This window comes from Emydura macquarii, unplaced genomic scaffold, assembly GCF_026122565.2.
Source record: "Emydura macquarii macquarii isolate MOO-44397 ecotype Brisbane River unplaced genomic scaffold, CSIRO-AGI_Emac_v2 contig_2897, whole genome shotgun sequence".
In the NCBI taxonomy this organism is placed as follows: domain Eukaryota; kingdom Metazoa; phylum Chordata; order Testudines; family Chelidae; genus Emydura; species Emydura macquarii.
The window spans coordinates 9,585,388-9,611,525 of record NW_027133034.1 but is presented as its reverse complement, the minus strand read 5'-3'; the positions used below and the strand labels follow the sequence as shown (position 1 = coordinate 9,611,525).

General features: G+C 37.4%; 1 protein-coding gene across 2 annotated transcripts in view; it reads left to right on the top strand.

Annotated features, from left to right (window-relative positions):
• Positions 1-26,138, top strand: part of KIF27 (kinesin family member 27) — a 35,297-nt gene that overhangs the window by 4,759 nt on the left and 4,400 nt on the right. The window contains exons 3-17 of one of the 2 annotated variants that reach the window (XM_067568564.1): positions 1,613-1,813; positions 2,703-3,679; positions 6,800-6,940; positions 9,643-9,849; positions 10,375-10,550; positions 10,923-11,056; positions 11,674-11,829; positions 12,581-12,786; positions 13,241-13,438; positions 13,809-13,919; positions 15,766-15,942; positions 16,607-16,822; positions 17,995-18,201; positions 21,219-21,417; positions 23,797-23,961. In XM_067568564.1, coding sequence (XP_067424665.1) covers positions 1,613-1,813; positions 2,703-3,679; positions 6,800-6,940; positions 9,643-9,849; positions 10,375-10,550; positions 10,923-11,056; positions 11,674-11,829; positions 12,581-12,786; positions 13,241-13,438; positions 13,809-13,919; positions 15,766-15,942; positions 16,607-16,822; positions 17,995-18,201; positions 21,219-21,417; positions 23,797-23,961 — 3,471 coding nt within the window. Of the gene's footprint in view, positions 1-1,612; positions 1,814-2,702; positions 3,680-6,796; positions 6,941-9,642; positions 9,850-10,374; positions 10,551-10,922; positions 11,057-11,673; positions 11,830-12,580; positions 12,787-13,240; positions 13,439-13,808; positions 13,920-15,765; positions 15,943-16,606; positions 16,823-17,994; positions 18,202-21,218; positions 21,418-23,796; positions 23,962-26,138 lie in introns of both variants that reach the window. The other variant, XM_067568563.1, reaches the window with a different exon arrangement.

Here is a 26,138-nt window from a genome sequence, read left to right as displayed (position 1 = left end):
TATTTTAGCATTAGTATATTAGTGAATCTGACGGAGTCTAGGCCATTGTAATATAAACCTTCTTTCCTCGGCATGAAAGTTACACCAATTTAGCCTCTCTTTAGACTCGTACTCAAACTGAGCGTAATGAATTTCTAAATTATTGTCATTTACATGCTGAGAAAGTCAGAAGGAGGTAGGAATTACACCATCCTAAATTCCCTTAGACTGATCTGTGGATTTGGCTCTCTGTCTCTACCTGGCCTAAAAAAGGATACATTTTCAGTACCAGAATTTTGGCCTATAATGCCAAACATCTGATCTTGTTTTGGCTTATTTTGCCAGTAATGACAACTCCCTGAACTCATCCTGAATTATCAGACATATTATTATTGGAATTCAGTTCCTGTTAGAGCCAGGCATTGCTGCAGAATTTTATAATAGAAAAAAAGATTGTAAGATATTTCTTTTTTCAATGTGTTTGTGGTTCAAGATTCCAGATTTGGCTTCTGCTGTTTAAATACTGGCTATCTCATCAGGTAGTCAATCAACATGTTATTCTACAGTATGGAACAGTCTCCTTTATCCTTCAGATTAACTGGGCCAGACTGTCTTTTTTTCTGTCTTTTTAAAATGATTCCTTTGAAGATTGGATTTCCTCCTTTGAACATGTTCACCGCTTTCAGGTGTTAATTCTCCTCCTAGAAAAAACCCAAATTATAACATGGCAGTTTTTCTTTGAATTTCACCTTTCCCAGTGGATATGAATAGATTATTCTAAATATCTCTGTAAAGATTAAAATCCTCCTTATTCTTAATTCTTTTTATTCTCTTAATTTCTCGTCATCATTTGACTAACCATGGTTATTTAATTTTCTTTAAATCTCAGTATTACCTAGATGCTTTAAATAACATGTGCCACAATACAAAGCTGTTCAAAGCTCAGCAACTGTTCTTTCACCTTAATATACCTATTAAGTCATTGATTAGATGGCATAAATTCTCATTTTCTTATTAAGAAGGAGTGAGCCACTCAGCAGCCTATGAACAGCCAACAAATTTCCCTACTTTGGAATAAATAACCTCCGAATTCCTTGCTGATTTTTAAAAGCAGGAGTTTGACATGATATTGGGGAGCAATATGTTTGTTGAAAGAACAAGAACTGTTCCTAAACACTGTCTCCTGTTTCTCGCACATGGGATCTTACAGAACTACAGTTGTACCCTTGTTGGAGCAAGTGGTATCTACTGAAAATTGAGGTTGTCATTGTAAAACTGTGCAATGTCCTGACCATCAGAAATCATGGGGTGTGAAATGTGGCTCGTGGAAAATATAGACTTAAAATAGTGATTCATTGACTACTGAGCCACCATGTTGCCATCTACTTTATATTAAGAAGTAATTTCTTAGAACTTGAATATGAATCCTGTTGAGAGTTGTAAACAAATATTCAGCTCTTCAGTAGTATTAATATATTGTGATTTTTTGATAGGACTAAATTCTTCATATTCACTGGTGTCTTAGAACTGAAGGCCACAGACTTTTGCTCATGTTTCAAAAGTTTAAACTTTATAGTTAATACTAAAGATATATTCACTGCAAGCTCTAGTCACATTTCTGTTTATATTTTAGCATCGGTTGCAGAGGATGAAAAAGGTATCATTCCACGTGCTATACAGGAACTATTTCAGAGCATCTCTGAAAACCATAATATTGACTTCAGTGTGAAAGTATCATATATAGAAGTCTACAAGGAAGAACTCCGAGATCTGCTGGAGTTGGAGACGTCTATGAAAGATTTACACATTAGAGAAGATGAAAAGGGAAACACAGGTAAAGAAGCCTATTTGAACTAAAAAACTTATTAAACTTGCTCCTACTCATATGCCTGAAAGAATGTTTTGTTCTAATTATAAGTTTATGAAAGCAAATACAAATTTTCTTGTCTTCTCTTAAAAGAAAAAGCACTTATTAATTGCAGATATTCGGAAACAAGGGGGGGGTCTATTTTAGGAATATATTTGATTGATAAATGTAAAGTTCAGCTCAAATGGTCTGAATTAGTTTTGTTTTTAAATAGCTGTCAGTACATTTCCTAAACATAATAAGGTATAAATATTACACCCTCTGCTGCAATCCTACAAATGAACAATTGAGTAATTTTGCTCATTTGAGTAGTTCCACTGACTTCAGTGGGACTATTCATATGAGTAGAATTACATACAAATGTAAGTGTTTGTAGTTTTGGGCCCATAGACAATAATACAAATACTAAGTAGATAGAAAGTGACAAAGTTATGACTCGTGAGAACCATAACTTTGTGTTTCTATCTTCTGTTTGTTTAAAGTTTTTACTGTATTCTTGCATTTAGGTTGGTTTTTGCACTGATTTAAATAAAGTCTCAGCAAGCTTTTTTGTAAGGTAAAATGTATTTTTTTACAGTACATATATATTTTATGCATGCTCTACAGGTTTAATATTCTGTATGTAGTGCTTCTATTTTCACATTTTCTTAAAGGTATTTGCTATGAGCTCATGCTAATGTGAGCTTGTACACATTCTTATAGCTAATTTTATTTGCTGGATTTTTTTGGTGTGTTTTTATGGATTAGCTTGACTGTGAATAACTTTCTTATCTAACAAAACTGTTTTGCTGTAAACTTTTGCTGAGAACCTAATGTTAACCCATTATTCATGCTTTCTTGGGCTTGATGTTTGTAGTGATTGTTGGTGCCAAGGATTGCCAAGTAGAAAGTGTGGACGAAGTGATGAGCCTTTTAGAAAGTGGGAATGCAGCTCGTCATACGGGTACAACTCAAATGAATGAGCATTCCAGCCGATCTCATGCTATTTTTACCATCAGTATTTGTCAGCAACAACCTGCACAGTCTCCGAAAAATGTAGATGTTGTGCAAGATTCATCTCTGAGATCAGTCCAGATGATTGCTTCTAAGTTTCACTTTGTGGACTTGGCAGGATCAGAAAGGGTGACAAAAACAGGGAACACTGGTGAACGGTTCAAAGAATCAATTCAGATCAACAGTGGCTTGTTGGCTTTGGGAAATGTGATAAGTGCTCTTGGAGACCCAAAGAGAAAAAGTGTACATATCCCATATAGGGATGCTAAAATTACTCGTATTCTGAAAGACTCCTTAGGAGGAAATGCCAAGACTGTCATGATAACATGTATAAATCCATCCTCATCTGACTTTGATGAGTCTTTAAATTCCCTCAAATATGCCAACAGAGCCAAGAATATTAGAAATAAACCAGTTGTAAACTACAACCCTGACCGGGACCGGATTGATGAAATGGAACTTGAGATCAAGTTGCTCCGGGAAGCTTTGCAGAATCAGCAGGTTAATGTAATGAGCCGTGTTAGCCAGGGATCACAGGACTTGGGTGAAGATAGGACTCGAATTCGTTCTCTTGAAGAGCAGCTTTCCCAGCTTCAGGTGGATTGTTTCAACTACAGAAATTGCATAGAGGAAGCTTTTCCCTTTCTGGTTGAACTAAATGACATTGCCAGCCTAACAAGGAGTCAACAGGATAAGTTGCAGGATTGGATCAACATGGCACAGGAGCTAAGGAAGGGAGCTCTCGTCATGCCACGCACTGATAGTGGAATTGGAAGCGACCAAGAGGAGCCACATCATATCACAATCCTTCAGTTGAAGAGGGAACTAAAAAAATGCCAGGTATTAAACTATAACTTGTTAATTTAAGTACTGTTACATGAAAGGATAGTTCACTAGTAGCATTTACATTAGATTTTGAAAGTTTTAAAACGTTTAACGCTACCCTCTGCATTTTATCTAGGGTTTGAACTAGTTAAGCAACAGCAGCATTGCAAAATTGTGTTCGCCTGCTCACCTGGGTGAATGATTCATTTTGGTGGGAGATTAAAACATTAATCAACATCATCATTGTGGTAGAGATGGGCAAATAGGTTTTATGCTTGGACTAGTAAATTTTCATTACAGCTTTACTGAGGTTGAATATGTCTGATGGCCTCTTCTCTGTTAGTTCTTTCCTTTACAGTGATAATTGAAGCTGTCAAGTTAACTGAGGAACCTCATTATATATCCTACCAGTATAACTCAATGTATCAGAGGCAAATTGATAACATAGGTCATCTGTTTCCAAGTTGTGTCTAATCTACCTACTTACTTGGCCTCATCACTGTAATATCAAGTATCAGTGTCTCACCTAGTACTTATTATTAAGCCAGTCCTTCTCTAGAATAATAAAAGCCGTTGTCCAAAACTAAAAATACCTGACAAAAAGCTTCCCCTTTCTTTTCATTGTCAGATCGTTCCTTTACTGTGAGCTATAACACTCAAGAAAAAAATAGATAAACGAGTTTATCAAAACTGCAGTTTTCTTCAAGTTATCCATTATTCACAGGTTTTCCTATCACAGCACTTCGCTGACACATACTTCTGTGTTACCTATTAGCCTTCTACTTTTTGGTGCCCTGACATTTTTTTCAATTCTCCTGCTGAGGTGAGAATTTTGAAGAAAGCATGAGATTCTCAGCAGGACTAAGAGAGAGGCAAGAGAGAAATTCTCACGCTGGTAACTTTGACTCTTTCTTGGAGGCAGACATATAAGGTTGCAGCCTTTCAGCTCATAATAATGCTAGGCAATGACCTGCTGAGAGAGAATAGTTCTCTGCCATCTCAGTCATGACTCCCCCCAGATATGTTACATGATAAAAATACATAACTTTTTGGGAGACAATCTCTTAGCAGGTGCAACTTTTGGAAACACTGTGTTGTGTTAGCATGATAGGTATGGATAATAAAAAGTACTCTAAATCATGCAGCTTCAACCAAATCAAAAGTTAACGGTGTAACTTAAGACATTTAAATCAACAGTTCAAAACTGACTGAAAATGGGATTAAAAGAATAAGAACATCAATAATAAATCAACAATAACAACCTAATCTGAGTCTACATCTTGTGGTAGAAGGAATCTGTGCTCCTGTGTGTTATAAATAGTGCAACAAAATGCATGTTTGTGGGGGAAACCTACTTTGAGGCTTGCACATTGAATTCTGATGCAGTTTGTAGACTCACTCTTGGGAAATACCTATATAAATTATGTCTTCCAATTACTTTCTTACAATTTGTTTAGAAGGAGACGTGCTTCTACTCTTGGTTGCTTTAAGTCTGAATTATCTTCTCTGAATTTTCTCTACATAAAAATGCAGCTTTCTGGCATTTGAATGTAAAATAAAAAAAGATGTAAATGGACAAAATACTACGTACTCTCACATCTTGCCCACAACCTGCATGTTTATCTTTATTATTAGCTGTTATTTTCTCTATTACTGGTTAAGCCAGATCAGAAGACGATGAGGGGGAATCTTGGTTTTTAGTTATTGCCTGGAATAGGAATGTTACAGTTCTGATGGGGATCAAGAAAATGAAGTGTCAGCTAAGTTTTGAAGACACTTCAGTGCTTTGGTGCACAGAGTCAGAATCAGGTTCTACCTTGTAATGGTTCATAAATCGCCTCAATGCTCAGTTTAAATAATGTTGAGATTTGGCCCATTTCAGTGAACTTGACAGGAAGAGGTAGGTAGAACAGCTGTAACCAAGCTAACCAGTCCTGGATCATGGAGATGTGACTCAGGCCCGCTCTGCATTTGGGTGATAGAGTTCCTTTCAGGGTGTAAACAAACCTCTGACCCCTAAACCACCTTGTACATGCCCTACCTAACACCTTCTCTCTGCTGTGGTCCTGAGGAGAATACTGAAACTTTCACCATCAGTTCAGTGGCAGGAGAAATGGAAAGAGCATACTTTTGTTTGGGGTTTTTAGGGAGAGTTTGCGTATGCATCTGTGTTCCATTCAACCTGAGCTGTGGATCATCGGCCCCCATAATTACTAGATGGGACATTCTCAACCATTTGACTCCCCTCCCCACTCTCAATCTCTTTCCCTGGATGGTATTTCTGTTTTGAAGCTGTTTCTTTTTAAGGGCCTCTTGGCTAATTGCCAGTTAGCCGGAAAGGGACCTGCTCTTTGCAGTAATTGCAGCGGAGGCACTGAACATGCTCTGTGCTTTCCTGGAGTTATTCACCAATGTTCAACTGCAATATGTGATAGTTGGGATGGAGTGACTGTATGAATCTGCTCTGTGAAAAGAATGGTTTTGGGTAGCTCCTTAGGTGTGTGATAGCCTTATCAGAGAGTGGCTTTTTTCTCCTCAGACTCAACCAAGCATCCATGGCTGCAGAACTCAAGCAAGCTGTGCAGCTACTACAGTCTCTGCATTCTGGAAGTTGCTTAGGCCAACATTGGATCATATAACTGTAAAGATATCAAAAGAAATTTTCAGGCCTATTCTGACTTATTCATGTGGTTGTCATGTCATCACAGTTGCAGAACAAGGAAGGCAATGTTAATGTCTTCATTATTTTATGAGAGATTTATGCTACTGTTGCAGTTAAAGTGAATGGATCTTGTGACTGAATTTCACTGCATGCTGAAAGAAGCATTGTTTTTATATACCATTGCATACTGTAGTTCTGGTTCCTGGCATTTCTCTTAGTGAGAAAGGAACTTATCAAAATAAAAAAGGTCAGTAGTTGACAAATAAAATTGAAGGAATAATTAGAAAAACTGCATTGTCAAGACCTATTAGAATCAGCACATCATTTATGTAGAATCTACCAATCATATACCATGGAAAATTTTGTAGTTCAGACCTGCTTTTCTTAATACCATATGAAGAATCTCTTCATCATTCAGTTGTAAAAGTAACACCATTCCTACCCTCATCCCATCTCCCTTTGTTAACTAGCAGGCTTTAGCTACAGACGAACAAGTATTCGGTCAAAAGGAACTTGAGCTGAAGGTATTACAGGATCAAATACTGACACTGACACAGGAAAACCAAGAACATCTAGAATCTCTAAAAGAAGCAGAAGAAACAAAGAGATTACAGGTAAGTTTTCCTCTTGCACATTTTACTGTGTAAGTTTGGTTCAAATAAGATGCATATTTGAATGCAGTAACTGCTATAGTTATTAACATTTGGGCCAAATTTTGCAGCCCTCAGGCAAAAGTTATTTTCTATTCAATGGAAGTTTTCTCAGAACTATACAATTTATGCTTTAGATTCCATTACTGTGACCAATTATGAGAAAATCATTTTTGTCTAGTGGCTAAAACACGGGACTGAGACTCGGGAGATCTGTATTCTAGTCTACCTGTACCACAGACTTACTGCATGATTTAGGTGAATCGCTTACATTCACTTGTTCCCTGTCCCATCAGTAAAACAAGAACAGTAATGTTTACCTACATTATTGGAGAATAATGGCTCTTAATTCTTCAATATTTGTAAAGCCTTTTGAGATCTTTGGATGGAAGGGAGTTATAGAAATGTGTATTGTGTTATCATTCTAAAAAGTTTAGAGGTGAAATCTTGGCCTCACTAAAGTAATTGAAGTTAATAGAAGCTTTATTAATGGAACCAGGATTTCAGTCTAAATATATAGGAAGATTTGCTAACACAGAAATCAGGATATCATAGTGGAGACACTACTTGCCTTTCCATTTGGTGCATTTTGTCAATAAAGGAATTATGATGGGTTTAGTCAAGTGCCTGGCTGCCATAGATCCATCAGATCACAAATGGAATAATCAGTATATTTCTCCTAAAATTGACTTTCTGTTAAGATCCACAAATATTACCATTCCCTAAATATTATAAAGAAAATAAGGTGTAAATACTCCAAGTATGCAATAGTCAGTGCTGTTCTCCTCACTCTCCTTTTTCTATCTTTGTCCCATCTCATCTTCCCTTCTTCTCCTCTTTCTCCTTCTCCTTTTGCTGATGCCCTATGAACAAGTCATTGAGTGATGTGACATAAAAGGTGAGTAAGCCAATTATCACCTTCTTCCTCTCTTGCTCCTTCTCTTCCTTTTCTGCAATCTCTGGCAAGGCACAGGTAGTTTTTACCTTGACTAGTTACACTGAAGTAAAAACTACCCGTGTCTTGTCTCCCGCAGGATTTTACACTGAAATAGCTATCTCAGTGTAAAATCCATTGTAAAATCACACCTGTTTTCAGTGAAGATAACACAAAGGCTGAGATTTGCCTAAGTCACACATCAAGTCACTAAACCACCCCTTTCTATTAATAAATAAATAAATAAATAAAATCTATTAATCAAATAGTTTTTAGTGGCATTCAAAGGAATATGTGATTTGATTGGCACTTCAAATTGGGATGAGAACTGTAAATGTTCTCTAGCATGGGTTTAAGTAGCAGTGTAGACAGTGAGGCATGGCTTAGGCAAGTAGAGTATAGACCCACGTAACGGGTGTGGGTACGTACCCAGCAACATACCCTACACAGCTTGCTCCTTGCTCAAGCCATGCCTTCCTGTCTGCATTCCTATTTTTAGCTGTGTAAGTAGTGTCTTACTGCTTCCCAGCTACTTGAGCCTTTCTGTAGGAAAAGACTCTGGCAGCAGGGAAAGGCTGTGGCAGAGGAAAGCAGCTCCTTGCTGCTGGACTCCTTCCTCACCACAGGGTAAGGACTCTGGCTGTGGGGAAAGGCTCTACCAGCTCCCCGCTGCTAAAGCCCTTCCTCACTGCAGGGAAAGACTTGGGCAGCTCTAAACTGTTTAAGCCTTTCCCCTCTGCAGGTAAAGATTCTAACAGAAGGGAAAGTCTCTGGCAAGGGGTAGGCAGCAGGGAGAGGCTCAGACTGAGATGAATAAGAAAGATACAATCAAAATAGGATAATATTATAAATGTTTTATAATGTATATCTTCCATATTGACTGTCTTTCAACTTCTCCACTATTGGTTACCCAGTTTTTGTAGGAGTTGTGAAAGATGTGGGTCTTGGTGAAGGATTTGAAAAAGGGTAGGATAATGACTTTAGGGATCAGTTCAGAGATGATGTTCCCTGAATAAGAAGTAGCTTTGAATGATACACAAAGATAGTTGTGGGAAAGGCACATAAGTAGCTTCTCCAGACTAGCATCACTGGCAGAATTGTGTGGACCAGGGGCATGTGATACAAGAGACAAGATCAAATCCAAGTCCTGATCCTGCAAATGTTTATATGCATACCTTTATTTATATGAGTAGTTTCATTTACTTGAATGGATCTACTTGCTGAGTAAATATACACCCATGCTTATGTTTTCAGAATCAGGCTCCAGAGTTGTAACTTGCATTTTGAATATCAGTTTTGGCTGACTCATGTTTTATTCTTTTCCAGTTATGCATGAATAAAGCAACTATGGTATAAGTATCCCCTGCAGCTCTTGCTAATCTTCTTAAATAACTTACCTGAAATGGGCCTTTCTGAAAGGGTTAATTACATGTGTTTAACAAACCTTGAAGCTTGTTCATTATGTGGTTGCATATTTTAGATTAATTTAATTAAAATTATATGTTTTAGAAAGATTTTGCTATCAGATAACATTGTCATCGAATTTCTATTTGAAGTTAGTGCTGGTGCACTTTATAAACGTAAGCCTTGCAGGAAAATTTACATTGTGTGCTACACAAAACACAGCAACCTGCTAATAGCTTTACCATTCAAGCAAATGTGGAGTAATGTAAATATAATGTAGAGCTGACACCTAGCAACAGTGGGTTTTTTTTGTTTGTTTGTTTTTGAGAATGAGAAAATGGTGGAACAGCAACTTCTTATTGATCAGCTGAAAGATAAGTTACAGAAGCTTATGGTGACTACAGTGTCAGTATCCAGAGGTGCTTGTGGAGATGGGCCAGCTGCTGCGGTATCTGTAAGAAGACCATATAGTGTGCCACTCACTAATAGTTTAGTACATTCCATTCATATGGCTCCAGGACTGGAGTCCCGAAAGGTAATGACTAAACACATGTTTTTATTTTTCTCCTTTTGGTGCAAGAGTTGAAAGGCGATAACAGTTGTATGGTCATATTTTCTGTTTATATTCCACCAAAGAGTGTGAAATGTTAATTTCTGATCTCTGGCAATGTACACAGCACCAGTTTATCCAATACAAATGTATTTGTGCAGCCCCCAGTACAATGGAACTGCACTCCTGAGTGGGCCTTTGGGTGCTACCAAAATACAAATTACTAGTAACAATATATTTATTCTGCACTAATTCCAAGAAAAGAGTGCCATGTACTGACTTGACAGTTTCCCATTCTGTAACAATTGGAACCAAATTCTCAAAGGTGTCTCAAAAGGTTTCTCCAAAAAGACATCCAGAAAACGTGCACAACACCCCCTCATTTTTTGCATGAAAGTGCAGGTTTTAGCACATTTGTGTATGAAGTCCATTTGAAAAATCAGCCCTAAATATTTCTATATTTCTGCAAGTGACTTTGCCCCCCATTTTATTTTTGGGGTCTCTTGGAAGGTACACACCAGCCCTCCTACTTACTCACTGGCCCGAGTAATGGCTGGATTTCAAACTCGCAGGCAAATGATATTGGGTCATATAGAAGACCAAGATGAAGTTCTTCACTGCCATTTCTCTGATCATAGTGATGAAGAAGAAAGGAACACAGACAGTAAAAAGAAATCAGCATTTAGGTAATCTTTTTGTTATTATCTTAGTCAATCTTTAAAGCTTTCACTCAGAAATAGGTATTTAATGGATATATTATTACCAAATACTGGCAGATCGTGGAGCCAGTTTACAGTGTAGTTTCATGTAAATTTTGTAGAACTTCCTGACTTTACAAAATCAGTGAACACAATAGGTATTGCTAATGACCTATTCTGTTCCATTTAATATAGCTTAAGATCGAACACTTCTTCACTTGAATAAAAGTGGATTTAATCCACACATGCACTCTTTGTAGATTGGGACCTAGTGTATTAAGATTATATAATCTGGCATGAAATTAAAAAAAAAAATGTATACATTTGGAATATGGTTTGGTCTTTCATTTTTTTTCTTAGGAATTCCATAAACCGCACATGGACACGAAAGCAGGCTCTTCTTTGTTCTCCTCTTCAGCTGAAAGATCTTCAGTTCCAAATCCACAAGTTCAATTTACCAAACGAAACCGTGCTGCAAACTGATACTGTTACAGGTAACAAATACAAATGGAAATTATGAAATACTGACATATGCTTGTGTGACATGATAAAAATGCACATTTTTAATGTTATCACAGTAAATTAATCTTTTCCATTCAAATATGGACTTTAAAACAAAAATACTTTTTTCTGAAGTACACGTGAAGTACATTCATGTCCTTACTGGTTGGTGCTTTAAAAATAATATTTAGCATTTATATAGTGTGCTATATATTCAGAGCACTGCATAGACATTGAATTAATCCTCACAACACCTTTGTGAGTAATGGAGATAAACAGGGATAATACAATCTCACAGCTAAACTGAGACAGAAAAGTGAAGCAACTTGTAGAAGGCCATATGTGGCTGTAAATACATTATTCACTCCCCATTGGGTCTCGGTGCACCAGTGGGCATGTTAGCCAAAGAGCTTTCTTCCCACACTTCGTGCTCCTACTCTATATCCTGTCCTGCTTTTGTTCAGATGGCAGGTGGTGAGGAAGAGACTCCTTGCATCCTGTCTTTCTGATTCCCTCCCCAGTGCATATGCAGAGAATAGACCAGAATGTCCTCTGGATATATATAGCATGTTATAGACCTTTGTTCTCAGTGTTGCCCCTTTCTTTCAAGATAAAGAGATTGAATGCCTCCGGAAGAGTCACATTATAAACATGCAGAAATTAAAGAATTCAGAGCTGAAACTCACCGAGGCCAAGCAAAAGATGAGAGAACTTGCACTTAATATCAAAATGAAGGAGGAACTCATTAAAGAATTAGTAAAAACAGGTAACTGGCTTGTGTAAAGCACATTTGAATTAAAAACATATATGAATGAAAGCAAGGATTAACTATTTAATTGTCTTAGTTGTCTGTAATCTTGTTCAGTTGGGGTTGTTATAAAAGAGATAAGTGTTTGTCACTTATGAATAATTATTCACTAATTGTATTATAGTGGCACCTGGGGCCCCACATGTACGTAGGGGCCCCACTATACATTAATTAAATATTCTGTGTACTTTCCTAATTATTTTTTTTCTGTAAATACCTATCTACTTTTTCCATGTCATACCCTTCAGAGGGAATGTCCTTCTTGAACTTGACTATATTCAAATTCCTCTTGAAGATCTACTTGTACTTTGACAAGTACCAGAAACTACTACTAACTGCCAGTAATGGCAAGAATATTGCTGAGAATAGTCTATGTATATTTTTGGTGACTGGGTTATAAATATTTTGTACTATCAAGGTATGGCCTATCAACATCTGGCATCTTATGTGTATGTTGTACTCCTTTCCCCACTTTGTGTCACCTTTGTTAGTCCATTTGATTGTGAATTCTTAGGGAAGGAACAATGCCTTTTTTTCTGCTTTGAACATGTCTGGTAATCTGTGGGTGTTATCAGAAATAAATTGTAAATAATAAACTCTTTAGATGTATAATTAAGGATTAGATTTTCATATGGAATTTGGAAATAGTGTGTTGTTTTGTTCAACATCATAGATTTTTCAAACAATTTTGTAGTATTTTGTTTTTAAGGTAATAATGCTCAGTCCGTAAGCAGGCAGTATTCTTTGAAAATAACTAAACTGGAGAGTGAAGGGGAGCAGGCCAAAATGGAATTAGCTGAAACGCAAAAGCAGCTTCAGGAGCTGGAGAACAAGGAGCTGAAAGATGTTGCTGAGAAAGCCAAGTTACAAAAAGAGTTCCGGCGGAAAATGGATGCAGCTAAATTAAAAGTGCAGGTAGTTATGAATTACTGCTGTATCCCATAGAACACTTAGGGCCTAATCTGCTCCATTACAACAAGTTTTATGCCAATGTGACTTTGTGGAATTGCAATAGATAATCAGGCCCTTAGTGTACCAATAGTTGGTACATGCATGCATCTAACAATATCCTTATGTCAGAAGTGTATTTTCTTACTAGAAAGGTGGACAAAATAGAGATTAGTCTGTGGCATGGAGGTGTTCACATACTATGGTGTTTGGTACTGGGTAAGAACTTAGACAGGGAGACTGCTTTAAATTGATTTGCAAACCATCTGCTTTGTGGCACAAGTCTTCTATCCAAATACCACACAAAATCCCAAATCAGTGTAAATACCAGTGGACTTGTTTACTGATATCTGTCCTAAGATATGTTTCTGCTTCTTTAAGTTTTTATGCTGTTAGACTGAAATGTGCCATATGAACTCAGGTCTTACAGAAGAAGCAGCAGGACACTAAGAAGTTGGCATCATTATCCACCCAAAATGAGAAACGGGCTACAGAACTTGAGCAGAATGTAAATCACATGAGGCATCAGCAGGCCCAGCTACAGAAAAGACTGCGAGAAGAGAGTGAAAAAAAGAAAATTCTTGAGGCAGAGGTTGAACGGGACCAACAACTAATCAAAGTAAGAGGCTTAGTTTTCTCTACGATGGATAAGGCTAAAATACCATTTCGCCCCTTTACTTTCTCATGGACCATGATGCATAACTGTAAGGCTTCCCATAAATACAAGGAATGCCTTTCAAGATCAGAAAATGAAGAAAATGCATAAAAAATATTTTCACTTAAAATTTTTAGAATTTACTTCCTCTTCTTCAGGCTTTTTTATTTTACTATCCACCTCCGATCACTACAATACAACTTTCATTAGTGAAATGAAAATCTTATATCTTATAGTATACATCTACATGGACTCCTTCAGAAAAAAAACTATAAAATTTGATTACACTAGACTCAACAAGGCCAGGATAATAGTTCTATCTTCTTACTTACAGGAACTTCAGTTAAAGACAGAACAGCAGCAGAAGATTCTCAAACTTAAAAATGAAGAGATCGCTGCTTTTAAAAAGAAGAAAAACTCGGGAGGAACTTCACAGCAGTTACAGGTAGTTAATCTATTCCAAATTTGTTGGGTCCTGAGAAGCAAGGGGAGACAAAACTCATCTTCCTCCATCCAAGCTCTTGATTGGCCCTGTGAGGCAGGAGGAAAGATTCTGTTTTCTGATTGTCAGAATTGTACTCAAATCAATTGTTAGATCCCCTCGTTTCCTTGAAGCAGGGATAAATTGTCCACCAGGGGCAAAAAGAATGGTAATCCTCCAGCAGCGAGCAGGAATAACTTCTGTTTGCTGCTGCTCTCAGTGATGGTTTACGTTTGGCTTTATGGTGGTACCATTAATTTAGTTTCTGGTGGCACAGAGGTACAGGATTTCTGCTGTACTTCTTTATAGGCTTTGGGTTGCAACTGATAGTCACTCAGAGTTGTAAAAGTCTTTTGCCAGCAGCTCGGAGGGGTTTTTTCCCTTTCCTCTGGGCATCTACTAGGTGAGGCTAGCTGGTGGGTTGGAGGGTGATAAGTTGGTTCTCCCCCCCCAAATGTGGACAATTTCAAGATTCTTTTCATCGAGTTTCTGTTATTTATGAAACTTTAGGTAGCAACTTCTGTGACAATGCCACCTACATTATTCCAAACCTGAGCATAGAACCAAGAGTGAATGGGCAATCGGATGCAGTGAGTGGTAGGGTGGGGTGCAGAAAATCTGAGAGACTTAGAACAAATTCGAGACATCATTGTCTGTGTCCAGCTCTTCGCACAAGAGAAGTGCTGGTTCCCTATGGTTAGTATTCTCTTGAGTCTCTGTAGTTTTGGCTGCTTCCGCATTGGCAACATGGGCTCCTAATATAGACAGCTTTTTGGCTTCAGATGCTATTTTCAGTACTTTGTTGATGTTATGAACTGCCTTTCTTCCTAAAGCAATTCAATTACATTGAGAGAGACGAGGTGGATTTTAATCATTTATTGAAAACTACAGTAGAATCCAAATATGTGATCCTGGGTTACAGTACTCAAGTAAAGTAAACAATCTCACTCCCTACTCGGTTGTCTGGTGAGAGTACCAATTGTGGGCAGATGAACCTTCCTCTCTGTTCAGAGTCTGTCACCTCTCAACCACAAACCACACAGAGAAGCTGTAACACTCCCCCCATATATCAGTTATGTATGCACCTTGTGATGGTCACATGTCACATACACAGCATGTCCAGACATGCCCATCCACAGCTCCCCCTACTGCCAGAAATTGTGAAATACATGCTAAGAAGATAAAAACAAGAAGGGCAAAGGAATCTCCCCTTGGGAGCATAGAAGCATCTAAGTGTGTGGCCTGTAATGAGGCTCTCCAGTCCCTTAACACTGATTTAATCTCTTCAAAACAAGCCCTCAGTAGGATTCACTTGGGCATAAGATCCAAGCTAGCAGACCTGAATGCAGGATCAGGGCACTAGTTTTCTGACTTGAGTCCTTAATGAAGCTTTTTTTAGCTTTTCATTTTCTTGTCAGTTGCTGTTTTCTGGCAAGTAAATAGTCTTGATGAAATGTAATGTAACAGGTTGTACCTGTGCTAAAGAAGTTTTCTTAGGAAAATAACATGTATTTCAGCAAGGGCTGTCTTATACAAAAGTGTATAGCAGACTTTGCAATGTAATACTGCTTTGTCTTTCCAAATTTAGCCAACCAATTATTTTAATAATCTTGAGTTCAAATCAAGATTCTGTTGCAGAGTTACTATTAGCACTAAGAATGTTAATTTTGGATTAAATTATAGAAATCTGAAATTGACAGAATTTTTTTTCTAGATGAGAAAATACTGTATTTATAGAATGCTGCACAAAAGAGGTATTTATGAGCCCTGACAAATACCATATATCTCTTTATTATTTTTTAAAATGTAGAAAGTAGAAGAGCAAAGGAAATGGTTAGATGAAGAACTAGAGAAGGTTCTGCATCAACGTCAAGAATTAGCAGAACTGGAAGAAGACTTAAAGAATAGAGAAGCTATCATAACCAAGAAGGAAGCATTGCTACAAGAGAAGAGCCATTTGGAAATCAAGAAACTAAGATCTAGCCAGGTGCTCTATATAATACTGTGTAACTATTATTACAGTACCACTGTTTGAATGCCCAGATAAAGCATATTAGAAAAGGAGGCAGCAGTATGGATCTCATATAATTCAATTTCTATCTCTGATACTGCCACTGATTCGCTGAGTAATCTCAGCAACCCAATCTGTCTTCTGTACCTCAGATCCCTGACTTTAAATTGGGGATAATGTAGAATAATGATATTTATTCACCTTCTGTAAAACACTTTTGCATTTTGGAGACTAAATGTTTTGGGTAAGCGCAGAGTATTAATATAAACTTTGTAAAATTTGGTTGATCCCTTTGCTATTTGAGAACAAATTATCTTTTTTGGCTGTTTTTGATCTTAAGAGCAAAAATGAATAGAAATTTAAACACAGCTGGTGTCCTTATTATTGGCGATGACTAAATTATGATTTAACTTTCTGCATGTGGACAGCTGAAGTTGAGTGTTTCTTCACTTTTATAATGAGTAAATATTTATGTTATAATAGTACCCAAATGGGATTGGAGCCTCATTGTGCTAGGTGCTCTACAAACGTAGAAAAGAGACCATCCCTACTCTGAAAGGCATGCAATCTAAACTATGTACACTTTAGTTAATAATAGGTAGTATTTCTGTATCATTTGTGGGTTTGGATTTTTTTTTAGGCTTTAAATAAAGATAGCTTGAAATTATCTACCCGCATGAGTATGCTGGAGAAGGAATTGTTTGATAAAAGTGTGCAGCTTCAGACCAGTGCCAATGAAGAGAGGAGACAGATTTTGGAAGAAGTTCAGGTTCTTCAGAAGGAAAGGGACCAGCTTTTGAGAAGAAGAAATAGTGTGGATGAGAAACTTAAAGATGGTAGAGTGTTGTCCCCTGAAGTAAGTAAATAGAACCTTTTGCTACCATTAGTTACTATTTAATAATATAACACACTAATCATGATCTAAACATGTTTCTAGGTATCTGATAAACTATAATTGAGAAATTTGAACTGTTTTTGTTAAAATATTAAAATTGTAATTAAGAAATGCAGAGGAATTAAAGTAACTACAACAGTAAGGTCCTGAGGTCCCTTCCAACTCTAATATTCTATGATTCTATGAATAGCATGGGGGGGCATTGCTAGATAACAAAGTTGAGGTTTGACGATCTGTTCCAGTTGGTGTCCTGACAACCCCCCTTGCTCTTTTTTGTGTGGCATACAGTTTTTCTTCCTTAAACCCCAAATGCTTCTCCTTTCTAGATGGCCATCACAATTCTGTCTTTAAACTGATATAGGAGTTTCAAGCCTGTGTGACCTAAATCTTTAGTTAAATCAGTATAACTTTCTTGTGTAGACAAAGCCTTAGACAGCTGTCTAACAGCTGCCACTGAAACTGACATTAATACTATTCTGGATTGGCCAGCAGGTGATGCTTATGCAGCAAGTTCCTTTCCTCTGAAGGGAATTAAAAATGCATCACCTTCATGACACTGTGGGCTGACATCTGTCATGGGAAGCAAGAGACAAGGCTGCCTACAAATTTATGTCTCTCCACTGCAGGATGCAGCCTAGTTAAGCTTCCGAGTCAGCTAGGCACATTCCCTGTTTCCCTTCCCACTACCCACACACCAAAAAAACCAAATAAACAAAAAGCATTGTGGTGTCTTTTTGTGTTTCATTTTTCTTCTCCTGACAAGGTTCATCTTCACTATGCTGAAAAGATACACATTTGCAGGCTGTCACTCTATTTCAGGATTCCTAACAAAGTAGCTACTAAACTGCTTTCTACTGAAAACAGGGAATTAAAAGTAGAAAATTGTAGCTCTCATGATTTTCTATTAATTAAGATATAATAAAGTACACACAGAGTTATGCATAGTGAAAAAGAAAAAACAATCACTTTTTTAAACTATTTTTCTCAATATATAGTATGTTACTACATCTTCTCTCAAAATAGTCAAACTCTGTATAATAAAATAAATTAACGTTAACATTGGGGTATATTGACTCTTGCATAGCTTTTAATTGAAATGGAAAGTGGCACCCCATTTCTGCTTTTTTCTATAGGAAGAACATGTCCTTTTCCAACTGGAAGAAGGGATTGAAGCTTTAGAGGCCGCCATTGACTACAAGAATGAAAATATTCAGAATTGCCAGCACTCACTTAGGGCCTCATCTCAAATCCTTACACAGAGCGAGGCCAATGTAATGGGAAAACTAGTTTTCTTGTCTGCTTCTGAGCTTAGAGCTATTCTCTTCAAATACTTCAACAAGGTGTGTTTTGGCTGATGAATAATATTACACTGAACTTTATTATTCACTGTGTCACAGGTAATAAAATTAAGTTGTCCAAATTCTTATGACTATCCTTCCCCCACAAAAAAGAAGTTTGTGTTTTCAATGATGATTGCTGAAGTTAGGCTCTGTCTCCCCTCTATCAAGCCAGAGACTTCTGTGAATAGTATTGAACTTTTACATGTCAGTTTTGTCAACCTCCTTTCAGATGTTGCCTGCCTACATGGTGTTTACTTTCAGATGTGGAGGTAAGAGTTCCCTCCCTCCCCCAGTGTTGTCCTGACAACTGATCCTTCTAGCACAAAGTACACAAAGGGGATTTAGATGTTGCAGCATTAGGTGTTGCACTGCCTAACTTCTTTTAGATGCCCTGGCACATAATGGAATTCACAACCCTAAGCTAGACACCCAGGCTCCTATACAATGCATAGGCAGAGTTAGGTGCCTAGAGAATGGAAATCACAAAAGTGAGCATACTGAGTTGGGGGCAGCCTAAGCTAGCCAGTGTTGAGGAGAAGGCGTGGCCTACACCCATCTCCTCAAAGAGACATAGGTACCTATCTCTACTTGCAGTTCACAACTGTGAACCCTCTCCTGCAGTTGGAGCGAACCTGTCTTAGGCACCTTTCTCAAGAAAAATGAGGAGAAAGAGGTAATGATGGTGCCCACCACCTTATAATTTTTAGCCCAGTCATTAGAGCAATCACCCAAGATGTGAGAGACCCAAGTTCAGTTCACCCCTCTGCCTTAATGTGGAGTAAGGATGTGAGCTTGAGTCTCCCACCTCCCAGGAGAGTTTCCTAACCACTGGACTATAGGTTATTCTGGGATGGGGCTCTCTGTCTCTTGTTGAAGTTGTTCCACTGTGTATAAATATTTAAATATTCATTGGGCCAAAGAGAGAGTTAGAATGATTTTTAATGACTGGTTTTTCCATTGTTTTGCCTGGGATTGATGTCAGACTAACTGACTCATAGTTACCCTGGTCATCCCCTTTGGCATTTTGAATATTGGCACAATGTTAGCACTTTTCCAGTCTTTTAGAATGAACCTGGTATTGCAAAATTTATTAAAAATTAACAAGACTGGACCAGGGACCTTCTCAGCCAACTCTGTTAGGGTTCTGGAGTGCAAATTATCTGAGTTACTGATTTTAAAATGTTTATCCCTAGTAGATGTTGTCCAGACGTTCTCCTCAGTTACTAAGGGACTTGAGAATACTTAATTGTCTTCATATGAGATGAGTACCTCATCCTGCTTCTTACCAAATACAGAACAGAAATATTTATTGAACATTTCTGCCTTTTCTGTGTCATTATTAACAATTTTACTCTTCCATCTAGTAATGAGCTTATATCATTGCTAGGATTTCGTTTTTTAATATACTTAAAAAGCTTTTTATTGTCCTTGGTCCTACCAGCCATCGAGTCTTCCCTGGCCTCCCATATCAATTTTCTTCACTTTATAACTCCTAATCAATTACCAAATCAATTACTATGCTCTCTATTTCCCCCTTTTCCCATTTGTTATATATAACTTTTTATTTCTAACTGTTTCCTTCATTTTGCCACTAAGTCAGGATGGTCATTTAGCCAAAGTTGTTCTATTTCTTGATTGTGGAATCATGGCTTTATGACCACCTAATAAACTCTTCATAGAAAACACCCAGTTTTCATTCAATTTTTTTCTAAATTTTTCCTCCCAATCAATTTTTCTCATAATTTTCCTCAGCTTTGGGAAGTCCGTCCTTTTTTGAGGTTAGTTGTACATATGGAATGTGATCAGATTATGATTGCTTGTCTCTAGGCACCACCAACTTCCTGTGCAGTAATTAATTCATCTTTATCTGATACAAGGTCCAAAAGAGTTGCTTCATGTTGGCAGCAATTCCTTTTGTGTTAGAAAATTTATCATCTATAATATTTAGAAACTCCATGAGAATTTACTACTGGCTGCATGAGACCTCCAGCAGACAGCTCCTAAATTGAAGTTCTTCATAAGATCACAGTTTTTCTTTCCACACATTACAGACAGGTACCCAAGGAATAAATCATCCTGTTCTGTGGTTTGATTTGATTTTGTGACAAGATGCCTGGATACTGCAACATGTCAGTGTGACAAACTGCAAATTCTGTGGCAGTTCACTTTTTAATTTGAATTTTTTAAAATTAATTAAATGTGAAAATTAATACAATCATTACATTTGGCCCCTGTGATTATTTTGATATTACATTCAATTTATTTTATGATGGCTCTGTGTTTTCAGTTTACAATATACTATAGATATTTTTATTGACAACAGATAACTGAATCACAAATTTTCAAGAGAGAAGCTGGAGGTTTTGGCTGCTGAAAATTGGGGCTTTTACTATCTGAGGTGTGGGAGGTAGGTTGGGATTATGAGAAGTACATTAGCTAGGTATTTTTGTTAAAATTAGTAGCAGTGAAATGCCTAACCAAGCTGACATTTCAATTGTTGTTTTGAAGTTTCTGAGATAGATAGGCAGGTCACATCTCACAGAGTGACTGTTACAGGCGTTTGCAAAATGAGGAAGACAACACAACATTAATTTACGCTTGGTTCATATTGTTAAGGTTCTTCATGATCATATGGCTAGATACATAATTTTAAAAAAACAAACAAAACAAGTGCAAGTCAGCAGCAATTTTCATGGCTGTGGAATCCAGCAGCAGCAGGGAGGAACCTTCTCTATAATAAGCCTTTAGTACTTTTGTGGTGGACATGCAGTCTAGATCACTATTTTTCTAGTGAATGTGTGTGGCTTAGAAAGACTTATTCCTCATGGGTTAATGAATATTATATGCATTAAGATACTACTTTTCAGTCAGCACAATACAATGACTTATTTAAAAAAAAAGTACATTCCTTCAAGATGTTCTCCTTTTTATTCAAAAGGGGCATTAGCTGAGCCTGTTTCCATTACCCATTACTAGGAATTATTTGTTCAGTCAAAATAAGAATATTTCTTTATTAGGTTGTTAGCCTACGTGAGGCAGAACGTAAATTACAGCTGCAGACTGAAGAGCTGGAAATGAGGGTCATAGAAAAGGAAAACATAGTACGTGAACTGGAATCGGCACTTGAACACTTCATGCTGCAGTGTGACAGGCGACTGACCCTCCAGCAGAAAGAACATGAGCAAAAGATACAGTTAATATTGCATCATTTCAAAGGTATTTGCTTTTTGGGGTCTCTATTGGCAAATGCTATGTATTCACTATAAAAAATATTGCATTTCAGTTGAAACTTCATACGTGTAGCCACAACTTACAGTTGTCTTATAAATAAGCCCTGGTCTTATGCTGCAAACTTATGTCGGTATAACTACATCACTCAGAAGTGTGAAAAATCCACACCCCTGAGCAACACAGTTATGCCAACCTAACTCCTGGTGTAGACAGCGCTATGTTGACAGGAGGGTTTCTTCAGTCAACATTGCTACTGCCTTTCACAGAGGTGGAGTACCTATGATGACAGGAGAAGGTCTCCCGTCAGCATAGATAGTGTCATCACTAAATGCTACTGGTGCATCTGCACTATTGTAGTAGTGTAAGTGTAGACAAACCCTAATTCTATTACATGATAGAATGCTGGGGCACAGTCACAATTTAAGTTCTGATATGAGAGGAAAACTAAATTTTTTAAGTTTTTACATTAGACACCGGAAATTGAATGACTTTTTTTTTTAAAAAAGTGGAACTTTGTTGATGTAAATGTGAATTAAAGGACCATATTTTGCAATGTGTTACTCTTAAAATTACTCTTACCCTAAAAAGTCAGTGGTCAAAAGTAGGTGCTGATTTCTGGGTGCCCAACTTGAGACACTTTGCTTTTTCTTTTTTTTTTTTTTTTCTTTCCAGAGGTGCCACATGTCAGCAATTCTTGATTTCAGTTAGATTTGTGAGTAGTCAGGTCCCAGGTGTCTCCTGTTGGACACTTAGAATCAGTGGTCACTTGGATGGAACTACTTGTCTGAGTAAAGTGAGCAGGTTTTGGGCCAAAATCTTTAAACTTTGCTTTGAGCCCAGTCATTTAAGATGCTAAGTGTCTCCTGGCTGGTGCTGATGAGTATCTTCAACTCCTAGGAGGCACTTGGCACTTTGTAGGAGTCAGCCATTGAGGGGGAGGGTATTCTCTTTAATATACAAATTTAGATCATATGGAAAGCCATTTTACAAAGTATGCCCACTGAAGTTTTATCTCTTCACCAATTTTGTATGAAAGTAGCTTTTCACCAGGATATTTTGATCACTCTTTACTCCAGCTAAATATGTTCCACATCTTACTTTAAATTAATATAAGCCCTGCAATAGTCAAACTGGAGTCATTATCTAAATCAGGAGTTCCCTGGTAGGTCTCCACACCTGAGGAAATCACAGCAGGTCTGGCAAAAAATTATCATTATGCAAAAACCTCAATTTAAAATGTAGTATTAAAAAAAGAGTACACAAACTCTATCAGACCTTATCCCTTTAATATTATATTGTTGTAACCTAAGAACCCCAGCTATCTGTATAGACTAGTGCAGGCTGCTAGAGACTCTAAGAAAACATTATTAAATTAGTACCTATGTGGCACACCTGGATTTACGTCATATAAAATAGTACAAGAACCATTAAAAAAAATTATGTAAAAAAAATGACAACACTAAGTGCGCAAGTGCCCATGCACATACGCCCTGACAAAATGCATCATAGAACTGGAACCTTGAATGTTTTACAGTAAACAAAGCCACTCAAATAAGGATTCTAACAGAGGTAAACTAGGCAATCCTTATGCACTTAATCCTTTAATTTAGTTAATTTGCATAATTTAGTCCAAGTTATCTGGGGTTTTTTAAACCTTACATTTCACAAATGGAAAATGTTTTTATGAAATAGTCTAAAATTATGATTTACCCTTGATCAGCAACAATGGGTAACAATGGTCCATGACTGATGCTTTAAATTCCAACACTTTCCTAATAATCTGTGTAGGCTAAGAACAGTGCTGATAGGACATGTGAAGTAATTCAAATTTAAAATGTTATGAGCAGCAAAATAGTGGATTGATTAGAACATGGATGGATGGAAAAACAAATTATAACTTAATTAATTAAATTTTAAATTACAAACAGAAGGCCTGATTGTGCCACTCCTACTCTTCTTGAGTAGCACCATACTTTGTGAGTAGTCCCATTGGGCTTGTCTTTACTAGAGTTTTTATACCTCAAATTAATTCATAAATTAGATTCACACCTTGTAAACCAGTGGAGCTTTCTCATGCAGTCACACTGTGTTCTTTTTCAATAATATAAAATATCCCCACAACTTCCTCTCCATAGTGTCCTCTCTACAGGGCTAGGAGGCCACCCAACCTCCAAGTATTTTCCCATTTTCTGCTGCTGTGCAAGGGAATCCTGTTAAGAAGAAAATTTATAATGCTAATTCTAAACTTTTTGGAGCAAACCACCAGTGGGCTGTAGTCTGTCCAATTTTGTATTCTGCATTATTTTTTGCATCTCTAAAAATTAAACAAACATTTTGAAGCTAAAATTAGTGTTGTCATCTTAGAACAAGATGGTGAAAGTATTTCAGAAACCCTTAAACTGCATGAAGTTAAAGTCCAGCAATTGGAAAAAGACTTGTTCTTCTATAAGAAAACCAGCAGAGAACTAAAGAAGAAACTGAAGGAGCTGGCGGGGGAGTCATTTCATCAGCTGGTGGCACCAACTAAAAGTATGTGTAGTCACTATAGAAACAATATATAACTTTTAATAGTAACATTTCACAAATAGTTAATGTAGAGGTGCAGTGTCTTAGGCGTTAAATGTTTTACATTTGAGCAGACTTGAACAAAGCAGTTTTTCCTCAGTTAATTTTTAATGGTGATAATACCTGTCCAGGAAGAGTTATTGCCTTCTTTCACTTGCAAGCAAGGGAAGCATTTGTTTCTAGTCTCAGCAGTTTACAATATGTTGTACCTTTAAAATTGCATGGGATTACTATCTTGCTTTATTTTTCTGGATTCTAATATGACTTCAGTATTCACTGTCTCAAACAGTTAAAAACAAAGGATTTTTACTATCTGAAAGCTTTCCAATGGTATTGTAGTTGACCCCAGTGCAGGATGTCACTGTAAATCTTGAAGTTCACTAGTCCCTTTTTTAGATTTGTGGTAGCATGTGATGCATACCACTAACTCTGAGGCAAGTACTATAGATGCTTCAAATTTATGCTACACAGATATTACCTCTTGGTGGGTTCCCATTGAAGACTAAGAGACTTCTAGTAAGTAAAAGAGGAATCTTTACTAGGTCTAGTAGAAAGAATGCAGATATCCTAGGTATCATGGTTTAGACAAGTACAATAAAAAGATAAACATAATAGTTCTGTAGCCTATAGGACTAGCCTGCTTGCTTGCTTGCATATATATATATCTCTTTCCTTATAGATTTAAGTATTGTTGTTTTATGATTATAGAGTCATAGATTTATATTAAAGGATTTTAGCGGTAATGCAAGGTACCTTACAGGCCACATCCTGTATAAAATCTAAGGCAGTTAGCATACATATGTTTGGGACCTTTGGTCCAGATAAGTAATGATGAGTTAAAGGATAAGACGTATATGGTTATAACCTTTACCCTAGATAAGTCAGGAGGCATCAAAACAGGGGGAGCTGTCTCAGGTTATGCCCCAGGTAAACTTCACAGATATACCTCAGAACCCACAAAAGGGCCAGAAATAACAAAGGTGAGATAAATGAACCGTCTGGAAAGGATGTGGATATGTCATTAATACGCATGAACCTGCCAACCTATAGAATAAGTGTACCCTAATAATTGGGCGGTGAAGAATCCAAGTTTGGACTTAGAAGGAGGACCCATACTGCTCAGGGTATAAGAAGGGGCAAATCATGTTACATGGCACGATCGTCAGCTACTCCTTCTTGAAGCTTCTTTTAGTTAGTGTTAAGATTTTGTTCTTCATTTATACTTCATATTGTTTGTAGTGTTAGTCTTAGCCTCATAGTTCTTAACCCTCGAGCATTGCCTAGCTCTCCACCCCTCTACTCAAGAGTTGAGGAACCGAATCTCTCTCTCAACCAGGCCATCAAGGGAAGGGTTTGAGTATATTAATCCAAAGCATATATATATTACGAGTCTCTAAAATAAGACTGTAATCCTATCCATCATCCATTTGATTATTCATTTTCTTTTCATCGTCATTTGTCTATCATTTTATGTTATCTTAATAAAAGCTTATAAAATTATACAAATTTGGCTATCACTGTGAACCTTCCTATCCTGCAACCCGGGGTCCCCATAAAACTCTTCTGGAACCTGATTCTGGGACAAGAACCTCATTATCTTCTAGTCAGATCAGTTGGTGAGCCTATAATCTCATTCAAATTACTAAAACACCCAAAATCAGGCTACAGATTTGAACTTGGCTCTAGGGTACAGCCCAGGAGAGGGGGAACCAAAGGCAATTGTGCTGTGGGAAGCTTCTCAGGCCTAGTGCCTAGGGTACCCCTTCTAGTCCATCTCATTAGTAAAAGGCAATTAAATATTGGCCTGTATGTCCCACTGTCCAGAGTTCAGTCCCTATAGTATGCCTAGTTGAGGACCCCCTCCATGTTGTCTTTTTCTCACCTCATGGCTCCTGGTTGCAGGCTACTCCCCCTGACCTTCTCTAATCCTTCCACAACCAGATCTCAGATTGCTGATTCTAGCCTGCTGCTCATTGGCCCTGTTTCTCCTTGAGTCTGATCAGTTCTGCTTCCAAAATGTCTCCTGTTCTGGGCCACTGTGGGTAACACAGTGCCTCCTTTTGGCTGTATGCTCAACTGGGTCCATGCCCCTCTTGAATGTCTTATGGACAAATCCTTTCCCTCCAGCTCATTCTAAGTGG